Genomic DNA, 13,854 nt, shown 5'->3' on the forward strand with positions numbered 1-13,854 from the left:
GTAAATGTGTTTCTACACAAACGCTTTCCTTAGTTACAGCATGTGCCCTAGATATTGCTTATGGATAACTGACTGTCATGATGCAGTGGAGTGACTTTTGATTCAGCCCCCAAGTAAAACTATTTTTCTCTGTCAGTATGTTCACACTATGTTCGTGTTTGTTTACATACTCATGTGCTTATGCGTGTGGCGGTTTGTGTGACTACTGTACATGATACATTGCTGTAATTTGACAATATTTGCCCCATCTACAGAATTCAGACTCCCACTGCTGTAATCAGTTGTGGCAACGTGTGTGCTCTCCATCACGCCACTGTCCTGAATCATTTCAACAGCAAAGCATAAGAGCAAAATGTACAGGGTTTACCACAACATCCAACTAAGTGACTGACTGTACAGTGGTGCGGAGCGCTGATTCAGCACTTAACCAGCATGGCTAAATGGATCAACGCACAGGAAGAGGAGGAAGTTGGCTGAGATGACGTAAAGACAAAAAGAAGGTATTTGAAGTATTGGGAAAGCAATTTTTGCAACATAATCAGAACATACTTCTGTCTGAAATGTAATATGATACTTAAAGCAATAGTTTGACATTTTGTGAAATATGCTTATTCGCTTTCTTGCCAAGAGTTAGATTAATACTGCAGTGATGTCTGTATGGTAACTGTGAAGCAACAACCGGTTAGCTTAGCTTAGCATAAAGACTGGAAACAGGATAACCTGACTCTGTCCAAAGGTAACAAATTCAACTACCAGCACTTCTAAAGCTCCCAAATTAAAATTAAAATAAAATTTCTTGTGTCTCCAGGCAACCAGGAGATACCAGGAAGTTACCAGTCTCAGCTATGAATTAGTCCGGTACACAATCCCTGTAAAACAGCAAATTGTCATTTTTACACTAAGGTTCTGGTTTCAGAGACAGACATAAAAGTGGTATCAATCTTCTCACCTACCTTTCAGCAAGAAAGTGAATAGGCAAATTTCCCAAAACTATTTACTGTAACAATAATACTGGTGAATGACAAATCTGAACACAGGGACAGCTTCTCAAGTTCTACTCTTTTTTTTTTCTCTTGGTCCATGACAGACTTGAACTAAACCACAACAGGAGGCCATAACCATTCAGAAGACCAACTTACAGCAACAAAGTGACAGGTTATATCAAAATATTCAGAATATAAAAATCAGAAGTCCAAAGAAGTCCAAACCAAACGATTTTTTTTGTGTTTATCCCTTTAAAGTGCTTCTCGCTTAGTCAACACAAAGATAATGTCTCTGCCCTTGTTAGGAGACATCAAGCATCTACCAGGTAAAATATCCCCAACAGACAGTGCTCAAGTTACAAGGCAGCAAATAGAGGGACAGTGACTTTCGAGGATACAAACAACATGAGAAGACCTGCGGTACAAAACCTTGTCAGGGAAAATTGAAACAGAACATGATATATTAACCAATCACAGGCACAGGAGAGGCAAGTTGACTAATTATCACGCCCCTGCCAGCAGCCACTGCTTAAGGAAAACAGTTTACCTTAATAAACTTGGTGAGCACTTAAGAATATCCATCCTCCATCCTTTTTTCTCCGCAAAGACGGGTTTGGTGCTTAAGCTGTTTTGAGACTCTTGTTTTCTAAGTATTGCTTATGTGCTGAATGGTCAAACAAGTACAGAGTCTCACTCCCTCACCAGTAAGGGAGGAATAGATTTGCGACGAGAGAATGAAATTAAGGCCTCCTTCCCTCTCTTTGCTATTTTCAGATGCAGCCCACAGGGAGAGCAACGAGAATGGAAGTAGGAAATAAGCCTTTGAGCGGGGTCCGGGTTTCAATGGAAACAACTTGGAAGCATGAATACCAAACCCCACTGCGGAAAGTAGAAGTTTAATTCTGCGCACTTAAAACCTTTTGGTTCACAAAAGAGCTCCATTAAAGTAACGAAGCATCAGCTCAATTTTACATCAACGCTGACACTGGGACACTGGTGAGGGAAGCCAAAGCTTTGAGGATGTTTGCACAATCTTTTCTTGCACCCCTTTTAGGATAATAAAAATAGTGCTGGCTTTTATGTTAACTTTTCCTGGAGTGTGATGGGGATGCACAACAAATAACAGAGCAATAAGGCAAAGGGAAGTCCAGGGTTTGATATGATTGGCTGAGACCTGCACGTACATACACAGTCACCTTCACCACAATCCTCATAAAGCTTCTGCCAGAGTTGTGAGGTATTGTACACAGAACTACACAGCTCGGGGACGAACAAAACTGGTGCAAAAAATATCTCACAAGACTATGCTGAATTAGAGGTGACCTAGTATATACAGTAGTAAAAATGAGTGTCTGATACGGTTAAAATCAAAAGAGGACACCAATGTTCAAAGTGGCTAGTTGGACAATCTAAAACCTTACTTTTGTCTTTCCAAACCTACAAAGAACTCAGCGACTCAGTCACAAGGTGTTCTCCCTTAAAAATGTGATGCAATGAACCCATCAAAAATGGTAATGTCACCCAAACCTTGCCCTAGGTGAACTTCTTTTTAACCCAACACCATATCTATATATACACTGACGCCTATCAATGCATCTTTTTTTTTCTTCCTATTTTCTGTCTAGCACAGTGATTTTCTACCCAGAGACAACCTGTTCTGAGGCCGTCCGGTGCGACGGCAGGTCAAATTTGTGTTTATGACAGCACTGTGCGCTCCAGCACGGAACACAGTGGAAAAGAACAGCAAACAATGAACCACAAGATATGACCTTCAGGGAAAGGGGTGGGGTGGGGGGGGTTCGGGGACAGTCGAGCGGGACACGGTACAGGCACACAAAGTCCGATTTGGAAAAGGGGCAAAGGGGCATCTTGTACATGCTGAGCTACAAATGGTGCTTTGTCAGGAGATTGCTGACAAAGACTACTGTGCCCTTCTGGTGCAAAACTGGAAGTGACCAAAAACGCAGCTAAACCGGTGGGATAGTGGGACTAGATTATAGGACAGCATCCAGATAATCAGCAATAGAATTAATACTGATGAAAAAAGGTTAGTTAATAGAAAATTCTGCATCTTATACTTCTATTCATTTCTATCTCTTCTCCAGAATTATGTGTAATTTTAAGCATTTGCAGAACTTATTCTGAGAGAAAGAAAATATGATCTCTATCTTAGTTTCGCACTATATATTGAACCTGCTGAGTGATGAGTGATTCCATCAAATTAGATTACCTCTGGTTCAATAGTAGAATACTGACAAAACAATAACCACGGTTCATTGATATTGGTGAATCCTTAGTTATTCAATTAGGATCATTGTCACTCAGGCAGATTAGAGTTTAACAGCCAATCAGAACAGTAGAAAAAAACATACACAAAGGGGATAAAATGGGCCAAACGTAATACAAAAGTCTTCTTAGCTGCACTGAAAGATCTATGTCAACCAGGCACAGATCAATAAAGAAATCAGATGCAAATCATATTGTATAACACCTCATCAAACAGAAACATATACATCCATAAATTCTGTCAGTGGGTTAACAGTTGTGTTACTGTCCGACAGAGTAGAACCAGCCTGGGTCCCTGAAAGCATTCTTGGATTTTAAGAGGCGATAGAGAAAGAGAGAATGGCTTTAAAAAAACAGACAAAAAGAGAAGATAATCAATAAAATATCAATCAATGGGCAGGCAGGAGGGCCGGGGTAGGAAGATTGGATGGCTCAAAGCCTTCACAGATAATTGAAGATGCTAAGACAAGGGTCCCCACCCCCATCATGCAATGTCTTTTTCTCTGTGGTTGTCACCTCCTCCCTGTTTATCTCGATACCCCTCTTCCTCGTTTTCCTCCTTCTCCCTCTCAGGCTCCCCTTCAGTCCCTTTTCCCTCTATTTCTCTCCACTATCTCACCCCTTCTCCATTTCCCTCGCTCTGCCTATCCCTCTCAATCCCACCCCCTCCACCTCTTTTCCTTTTTCTCCAGTGCCCCCCCTCCTCTCTCTCTCTCTCTCTCTCTCTCTCTCTCCCTCTCTCTCTCTCTCTCTCCCGTGTCTACTGCAGCAGAAAAGCCAGCACAGACACCAGCATGTGTGTGTTTGTACATGCGTGCGCTACTACGGTACATCCGTGAGCGAGAGCCTCACACGATCATGACCGAAGGAGGTGAAATTGGAAAAAAAAAGAAAAAAAAAAAAAGACCCCTGCGTGCATGTCGAACGCTCTGATCAAAACATTGATTGCTGATGTGTTACATCACAGCCATGCAAACAAAACCCCTTAAATCATTAGAGTAATGTCTCTCCTCCTGTCTCCCTTTATTTCCTCCCGTCTCCCTCTTCCTCCCTCTGTCTCCTTCTCATCTGTCTCATTGTATTTCCACATCAGCGTCTCAGGTTTTTTTTTTTTCCTGTCCTAGTCTCTCTCCATCTCTCTGTCTTTCCCTTCCACATATAATTTGCATCTCTCAGGACCGATAGACCAAAAGGTTCTGCCATGTTGGACAGGATACTTTTCGAAAGAGCGAGGGAGGGGGAAAAAAAAAAAAAGAGTGATCTGGGTCACATCGCTGTTTGACGTATAGCGGTGGCATATTAGACCTACAGAGAGAAATGGGGCTGCATCTACCCACAAATAAATCTGGCGTTGTGCGGGCACCGAGATGAATCCCACCTGCTACCTGCTCTGTACTCTGCATAACCCCAACGTGGCGTAACAAGCACAGCTATCTCCCAACATTACACTGAATGAATGTTAGTTATTGTATGATTCATGAGATCTTGGCCGCTCTAACAAGTGGATGTGGTGTTAAAACTGTACATTACATAATATACAGCATTCGAGCAGCCAGGCAGCAGGTACAGTAGCTTGTATCCAAGGTATGTGCAAAACACTGCAAATGCTGTCTCCTCTTGGTGTAAGACAATTCAGAATTCAGCAGCAAGTCCTCGTACACATAGTTTCTTGTCATAGCTGATTTGATCATCCAAACCCTGAAGCTGTCTCCCTCTCATGCAACTTTTGGACTGCAAAGAACTACTCCATAATCAGCTGTTTGGTTGCATAAGGTAAGGGTAAGGGGTAGAGAGCGGTGGGATAGTGATAAATCAATCTGACTGGGATGAGAGTGACTTCCTGCCTGATCCCAAGTCCACTGAGAGCACAGAGACGTATCAGGTGGCCTGATCCAGACTATCTGTCCGTCACAGCCCAACACTTTCCTCTTCCATTGAAGGGAACTGAATCCAGATATGTGGATCTATACCAGCAGAGGAAGTGTGTGTGTCTGTGTGTGTGTGTGTGTGTGTGTGTGTGTGTGTGTGTGTGTGTGTGTGTGTGTGCAGCTATTGTCTTCTATCTTCTATCTGTGATTGTAATACAGGATGTATTGCTGAGTGTGCAGTGCTTCATGCTTTAGAGTTTAGCTATTTTCAGTGTGATGGCATGAATGCCTGGCCACTGCAGGTGTCTGCTGACTGTCTGGTTTTGCATGTGCACCTACAGTATGCATGCATTCACACACGCTCATATGAGGAAAAAATTGTGCTAACAAAAGCACGGACCGGGTGCAAGACAGTGATGATCAAACTACATCACTGGATACAGAAAAACAACACAAATCAAAGCAGCAGTGATCAAGCAGCTGGATTTGTCTGTAACTGGAGGGTCTGAGAGAAAAAAGAACCACAAATCCTGCTCTGTAACTGTTTTCATTTACCACAGATCAAAAAACACAGTCAGGGGTACTTGTTACTCATGCACCTGTATGATCAAATACCATCACACGTTTGCTTTTAAGAGGCAAATCATTAACTATTTACATGAAAACAATAAAGGGCATCCAAACATAGGAGCGAGTTGTGCGTAACAGCAATAAAGCCCGTGCGTAAAAGCCATGTAGCATTCAACTGGGACAGGAGAGCTGACAAAAAAACAACCATGCAGAGTGTAGCGGTACCAAGGGCAAATGTGAGGGAAAGACATGCACTTTCACACGACGACTGGATGTCGTGTGAGCCTCATCGCTGCAGTGCTACAATAAATAAGACTAACATGAAATACGGCGCATTGATGTGCATCGTAAACGGACAAATATGACCTAATGAAGGCGTTTGGATGCAGGAGGCGCAGCGGATGCTGCGTTCACAGGCAGATATGTATTAAACCTGCTCAAGTTTCAGAATATGGCGATAGGAATTATGATAGCAATAAAAAAATCTATTCAGTGGGAATCCAGCTCGCCTGAGATGTCTCATATATCAGGTAGCTATCAGACATGGAAGTGATGTGTTTGACAAAAACGTTGGTTGTTATATCAACTTGTACTCATCTACCAGTAGATATAGCTGCCATACCATTTTCCATTTGCCCTATGCTATCAGCATTAATTATTCAATATCAGTAAGTCTATATACTGCCTTTTAATACGAGCTATAGGCTACTGTCAGGGATGACATACCAACAGTAAGGGGCTTGCAGGTGATTATGGAGGACTGGTTTATCTGCAGTTAAAATGTGGACAAAACATTTAAAAACAAAGTTTTTCAAACTTATCATGACTCCAGTAGTGGTCTGAGACATCATGAGGCAGAATATGCAACAGTACAGAAACAAGTTGGTCCCTCCAGGAGAGACATGGGTAACTCACCCGGGCATATTTGGAGGAATACGGGTCTTCAAACAGTGCCCATATTTTAGGCTGCCAGGTTTTCCACCAGCCCGCTCTCCTCGCGTCCTCCTGCATGCACAGTCTTTTCAAGTCCCCGTCCGCACCGCCCAGCGCTGGGTCGTCGTCCGGCGCGTCCGGTTCGGGAGTCTCGAAGCTGTCCAGCGCCTCCTCCGCATCCCGATGCTGCCGGTAATTCATCCAGCAACACGCCTCCACGTCCGTCTCATCGATGCCCCAGAACGCCAGCTCCTCTTCAAACAGGGGACCGCACACATCGTTGGGACAGTGCAACTTCCCGGTACGGTAATAGTTGAGGATGAAGGAAAACACTGACGGGTGGCGGTCGAAGAAGAACTCGTCTAATTTGGGGTCGTAGTCGAAGTTGCTGAACGCGTCCGGCTCGGTGAGCCACGATAAGCGGGTACCGGGCAACGTTTTTAGGGTGCTCCGGTAGGTCTCATGCCGCACCCCCCCGCAGTTTATCACGATTTTCTCGCTTTCCGACGGACAAGTCATGTCTGCACTGTAACATGCTTTGTTGGACGACTTGTTCCCACCCTTGCGCCCTTTGAAAGAGGATACACACACCGAACTGAGCATAGAGGACCGGGGGGGAGGGAGAGGATGAGAGAAACCGAAGGGAGGAGGAGGGAGGAGTCTGAGGAGTCTGCGGGGAGAGAAAAAGGGCAGAAATTTTAGCAGAAGGGAGAAATAGATGTGGATTATCAACATTGCAATACAAATTAAGATTTTACACGCTAATTGCAAGCTGTATGTGCAACTATTCACTTGATAATCAGCTGATGGGAGGACACAAAATGACCTTGTGCAGGTGCAGGTGCAGTGAGTGACAAGGGGTACAAGGCTGAGATGAGAAGGGCAGGATGGCAGAAGTTGTTTTTTGGGAGGTTATTTTAAACACAGCATCCTGGTGCCTCTCACTTATGAGTGCAACATATGAAAACAGGTGGCTTTGAGCGCATTCATGAGTCAGCATCCTCACAGGCTTGATTGTTGACACCACAGTGATGATGAAGAAGATTTGAGATAGCTCATTTCCCCCAGCCTTAAGGTACAGTGATGTGATTGGGGTCCCAGCACTGTTACCATCCGTGTCCCTTATCCCCTCTGCTGATCTATTATTCTAACCATCATTATATGCTCTCCTTCAGCCAACAATCTCTAAATTGATCCGGTTGATACTCGAGTCAGTGTTCATTCAAATCCTCTCCCTAATTAGGCCACTGTGAGACTTCAGCATGCAAACTCCCCCCTCCTCCCCACCTGCAACAACCCTGCTCTTTTTCTTGCCTGCATGGGCACACAAGAGTGTGTGTGTGTGTGTGTGTGTGTGAGAGAGAGAGAGAGAGAGAGAGAGAGAGAGAGAGAGAGAGAGAGAGAGAGGAGGGGGAGGAGAGAAGAACTGGAATGAGGAGGGGGAAAAAAGGGAGAAAAGAGGAAAACTGGGGATCCATCTTCCTGCTTCTTTTCTCCTTCCTTGAGAATGCCGCTCTGACGTAAGGTGGCGCAGCACCGTGTATGTGTGTGTGTGTGTTAATTGCCTCCCGAGAGTGCAGTGTCCGTACTAATGTTAGATCTCCTCAATCAGTCTATGTGCGTGCTACACACACTGCTGCAGCCCCCTCCAACAGCCTGAGATTCATGCGATGCACAATTATGTCAATGCTCTCTGCCACTTTCCCCATTGCAACGTGTGTGAGTGTAAAGACATGTAGTGATAGAAAAGAGGAAGAGAGGGAGGTGGAGAGTGTGTGTGTGAGAGAGAGAGAGAGGATAGAGAGAGAGGTAGGTTGGGGGGAAGGAGGAGAAGGAGGAGGAGGCCATAAATCAGATTTTTAATGGAAGGATGGAGAAGGACAGAACAAATGGCAATCAGGAAAACAAGCCAGGCTCAAACAAAGAGAGAGAAAAAAGAGGGGGGGAGGGTGGGGGGTGTGTGATGGAGAAAAAGGGGGACAGAAAGTGAATGCAGCACACTCACTGGAGGCAGTTACAGTGAACAGCTAGTGTAATATTGTCTCTTCCCTAGTAATGGAAGAGAGGGGGGTTGAAGAGAGTGTTGGGGGGAGAGGAGGAGAAGGGAAAGGCATCGAAAAAGGAGAACGCGCTATAAAAGTGAATGAATTCTGCTGCAGTAAAAAAAAAAAAAAAAGAAAGAAAAAGCCAGAGTTATTTGCTCTCTCTCCTTCTCCCGGAGAGGTCAGAGCTTTCGCCCGAGAGCTGCATCGCCATTCGGGGGGCTCGAGATGCTTCAGAGAGACGGCAAAAAGCCTATACATGCACCGTATCTATATGTTGTTAACCTTTTTCTCCATTCAAAGAAATGCACCACTCTCCCCCCCCCCCTCACCCCTCCTCCTCCTCCTCCTCCTCCTCCTCTCCTGTGCACTCTCACTGGCTCACTTCCCCCTCTCCCACCTACTCTCTCTCTCTCTCTCTCTCTCTCTCTCTCCCTCACTTTCTACTCCCTCGCTCGCTCTCATATTCCGCATAAAGGAATCACATTTCATTGAAGGAGGAGAATCAAGGCTTCACTTCTTCCTCCTCTTCCTCCTCTCACAACATGGGTCTTGTTCCTGTCCAGTGCACCCTCTCCTTTCTTCTTTACCTCTGCTCTTTCTCCTCTCACCTCACTGCATTTTTCAGTCTTTTTCTTCCAATTTCTCCTTCTCTTGCTTCCCTCCTACCATTCTTCACCCTTCTCCAAAGTAAGCTCCCTTCACTTTGGGTCAACTCTCTCCTCTTTTCCCCCCTCACACACTTTTGCTTTCTGTCATGTAGGACACAGCAGTCTCTCTCTGTTTTTGCTTGTGTGTGTTTTCTGTCGTTTTTGATCATTTCACTGCACTTTTTTAGCTGAAGGAAACAACTTTTTGTTCTCGGAAAAGTTTGGTGTGTCTTTTCTCTCTTCAGATCTTAAGTTTCTTTCTCTTTTCAGATTTCATTTGGACTTTTTTTTATATGAAAATTGTCTCTTTTTTTTTTCATTTTTGAAAATCATGGAAAAAGACTAACAACACTCAGGTAAGATCTACCATCAAGGCTCTTGCATGGGTATACAGTCAGAGTTTGGAAACAACTAAAGCAAATAAAAAATATTTAATATGAAAACTAACATGGACATATCTTATGTGCACAGATCAGAAAAATCAAGTAAGTTAAGTTGTAAATGCCTTAAATGTCTCTTTTCTCTACTATTGCAAGTCTTTGCAGTGTTTGCTGCAGGACCATCAAATCTGCTTGCTTGACAAAAAAAATTCTGCACTCTTGAGTTTCAGAGTTGTACTGCATCATTCTGCTGAAGTAGTTTAGTCTGCATCTTTGCAACCGAAAGAAAAGTTCACTCAAGACTAATATAATTTAATAAGAAACAAATAACTTAACTATTTGGACACAAGGTCAGGCAGGGAAAGTGTAGAGATCTGTATCCAGAGTCAGCTTTGTTGTCCTGTGGGGCTTTCCAGCAGGGACTGCTGTGTTGTGGGATGGATTATATTTCAGCACCATGGACAGTTTCTCCCTTTCCTGCGGGATGGAGCCTCACTCCGACGGGATCCTGAACTTTTTAAAAGCAGCTTTTTCATCTCACGGTGAAACTTTTATCACTTTTTTTTTTATTTGTAACTGACTTACTGCCTTCTACTTCATAGGCAGTTGTACCTTACTGGTGAACTGCTGAATATTTTATATATGGACAGCCACAAGTCTGTAACTGTGGTTAAATGCCTTTTGTTCCCTCTGAGACGTGTGTGGTGTGCTTATTGATTTTATAAATTTACTTAAGTAGTCCTATACAGTCATGCATTAAAAAATCATTTGGAGTTTCACTGGGACGTGGTGCAGCTGGGTTCTTCCCTACATTTACTTACAGTTAACTGTTTATAAAATTTGATGTTAATTTTCACTTGGTTGAAAGTAAATTACTAATCTTAATAGATTCAAGACATGTGAGATGAATGCTTTCTAGATGCATTTCAGGAGAATGTCTTCAGTTTGAGGGTTTTAGCTTAAAACAGGGGAAGTAAGCACATCTCTTTAAGAGCCAGCCTCAGCACTTTGATCACCGACAGCAGTGCAATTGCTAGGAAAAAAAAGCACCAGAGAGCAGGCGGGGGGGGGGGGGGGGGGGGGGGGGGGGGGGGACAGGTACAGAGGGAGGGGATTGAAGCTACAGAAGGTGAGTGTCGGGTGTAAAATGGAGGAAAGAAGTCGAGATCCAGTGGAGGTGAAAAGGAAAGCAGAGAGTTTGTACACATCAGGAAGAGGCTAAAACTGATAAGTGTGGGGAGGTGGGGGGTAGAGATGAGGAACAATCCCCCCTCCACCTCTCTCTTTCTCTCTCCTGCAGCATTTCCTGCCTCGGCCACCATGTCCTGCGCCACCCTGCTACTACTTCCTCACCACTGCACACACACAAGGGGAGAGAAAGCAAGAGGGAGGGAGGGAGACACACACACACACACTCACCTGGCTGAAACAAACAGGCTAAGAAAACCATTTTGAGGGCAAAACGAAGCTTAATCGTAATGAACCTCTAGGCAGAGGAGATGGTTTCTGCAGAGGATGGGGCTGAGAGAGAGAACGTGCACAAGGCTCGTGCACCAAAGGCTGCACTGACGCTAATATATATTAGCAGAAACACTGCAGCAAGAGGGGGAGGGAGCACAGGATTATGGGATGCATTGACTGTGAGGTACCAGCAGCAGTAACCAGGGGGAGGAGAGGAGAGCACACACGAGAGAGAAAGAGAGAGAGAGAGAGAGAGAGAGAGAAGGCAGGGAGGAAATTGGAGGAGTGCTGACTATGCGGAACAGACCCGGCAGTTGGCAGAAAAAGCAAAAACCTTTACCAATCGCAGAGGGGGAGAGAAGGGGAGATATGGAGGGAGTGAGATGTGATGGAGAAGGAGGGGTGTTGCTGAGAGAAGGAGAGAAACGGGCAGGAAGAGTAGGGAAGGTGGTGCGAAGTGAGATGAGAATGAACAATGTTGGGGGAAATGGGGGGAAAAAAGGTGGGGGAGGAGAGAAAGACAGAAAAAGCTAGCAGTGGTTCAGGATGGCACCTGAGTGGTTGTGAAGAGGTAGAAGAGAAGAAGGGGGGTTGGGGGGGTTAGTGATGGTCTGCAATACTAATAAGAGAGTGATTAAGAGAGAGGAGGAGAGGAACAAGTGTAGGGATGTAATGCAGATATACAGCTGAGCTGAATGGTAAATGTACCACTGGGGAGAAGGAGGGCTTTGCAGGCAAGTGTGTAATGTATGTTTGTGGGCTATATGTGTGTGTGTGTGTGTGTGTGTGTGTGTGTGTGTGTGTGAGAGAGAGAGAGAGAGAGAGAAAGAGAGAGAGAGAGATAGCACGAATTACGTATGTGTTTCTGGTGCGCAGCCATTTTTTTTTTACCACCCGCTACCTCATCAAAGGATGTAACCACAAGGCTTCACGCTGTTCCATCCATATCAAACCCCCCCCCTCTTTTTCCTCCTTCTCCTCATTCCTCTTTCCCTCATCTCTACCTCATCTCCCTCTCCTCTTCCCTCTCCTCTCTCTCTCAACATACTCCACAGTGTTGAGGAGACCCCAACAGGAGAAAGCGAAGCACTGCAGCAACGATGAAACCACTGCGGTCACCTCCCCTTTTAGTGCGGTGTCACACCAACACATTGTCCTCTCCCCACTCTGGTTGTCATTGCACCTCCGATTTTGCCAGGAGAGAAGCCAGATAAGGGGTGCATGTGTATGTGTGTGTGAGGATAGTTGTGAGGGGTAGGGGGTGTATGAATTGAACAAATAAGAATGAGAATGCTTGTAATTGAATGAATGGATGGAGAGAAGGAGTGGGGGAGGGTGGGGGGGGGGGAAGACGACTAGGTGCAGAGAAAAACAGAGAAGAGGGCCACACAGCTCCAAGCTCTGACACAGCTAATGTACACAGAGAAGGAGAAAAAACAAGACATTTCTCATCATAACAAAGCTTACCAGTGGCCAATTTCCAGAACATGAATGAAATGGCCAATCAATTAAGCAAGCAAAAAAAAAGGCCAATCTACCAGAGGCAGCAAAGGCTCCTCCACTCGGCAACACCAGCATAGAGATCTCCAGGGGCTGACCAATCCACACATACTGCAGCACCAACATCCCCCTTGGGGGTCTTGAGCATTATGCATATTGGTCAATCACCACCCAGAAGCTCCTGCTTTCTTTCTATGATCCCCTTCAGCCACCTCAGGAAAAAAAAAACAGGTTTTCTCCTTTTAGCTGGCTGAGGATGATTAATACATAAGGCCATTTTCAGGAATAGACCAGCAGAAATGAAGCCTGTAATAGAGCTCTGAAAACTCAGTCAGTGTCCATGACTAAAATCCTTCATGCCCACAAGAGAACAAATGCTCAGATTGTTTGGATATATATGCCCGCTGGGTGAGACTTCACCAGTGACAGAAGGACATGGGGTGAAGGGAGGGATGGAAGATGAAGCCCTTTTTTGTGTGTAGGACAATCAAGGAGCCGGGATTGGTCTGGGAGAGGGGAGAAAAAGCCTCAAACAGCGTTCAGTGCGGGAAAAAAGAGCCAAGGGATACTGTGTCATGTCGGGAAGGAACTCTATTTTTGGCCCTGGATAAATCTGAGCTAATATCCCTCAGCCAGGCTACTATTCAACTCTAAAATCTGGTTCTTGGAGAATTTGCATCAAGAGCAAATAGCTTTAACCCGGCACACATCCCGAGTCTCTCTTAGGTCATTTAAACCTGTCTGCTCCTAATTAATGATGCCCTCCCCTGCATGATTAGGACCATTATGATCCAGCGGTGCAGTGATGTGCTACACGGGGGCCAGACAGATGAACGGGAGGAGGGAAGAAGTATTACTCAACAGATTCCTGACCTGTGAACTAGCCGCCAATTAAGACATAGAGGAGGGGGTAGAGAAGTCACAGATTATACTCTCAGCAGCCGGGGGGGGGAGGAAGGAGGGAGAGAAATTGGGATTTTAATGTGTGATGTTGGAGGTACAGAGTGAGAACGAAAGAGGGAGATGAAGGGTTAGCTGGAGGTAAACGTCAAGGTCAAAGATTTGAAACACAGAGGGGGGTATGAAAGGCTGGATCAGCTCAATCAGGTGATAAATGAGTTGAAGGACAGAGAAGAAAGTTCCTCACAGCGAGGCTGATGCGAAGACGTGAGAGATGAGAG

General features: G+C 45.0%; 1 protein-coding gene across 4 annotated transcripts in view; it reads right to left on the reverse strand.

The window, feature by feature from the left end:
* kcnc3b (potassium voltage-gated channel, Shaw-related subfamily, member 3b) overlaps positions 1 to 13,854 on the reverse strand; it is a 52,087-nt gene that overhangs the window by 36,207 nt on the left and 2,026 nt on the right. For 3 of the 4 annotated variants that reach the window (XM_044337207.1, XM_044337206.1, XM_044337205.1), the window contains exon 2: positions 6,623 to 7,310. In XM_044337207.1, coding sequence (XP_044193142.1) covers positions 6,623 to 7,243 — 621 coding nt within the window. In that variant the 5' untranslated portion in view covers positions 7,244 to 7,310. Of the gene's footprint in view, positions 1 to 6,622; positions 7,311 to 13,854 lie in introns of those variants that run through there. The other variant, XM_044337208.1, reaches the window with a different exon arrangement.

The sequence above is a fragment of the Thunnus albacares genome, chromosome 20 (genome assembly GCF_914725855.1).
Source record: "Thunnus albacares chromosome 20, fThuAlb1.1, whole genome shotgun sequence".
Taxonomy (NCBI): Eukaryota; Metazoa; Chordata; class Actinopteri; order Scombriformes; family Scombridae; genus Thunnus; species Thunnus albacares.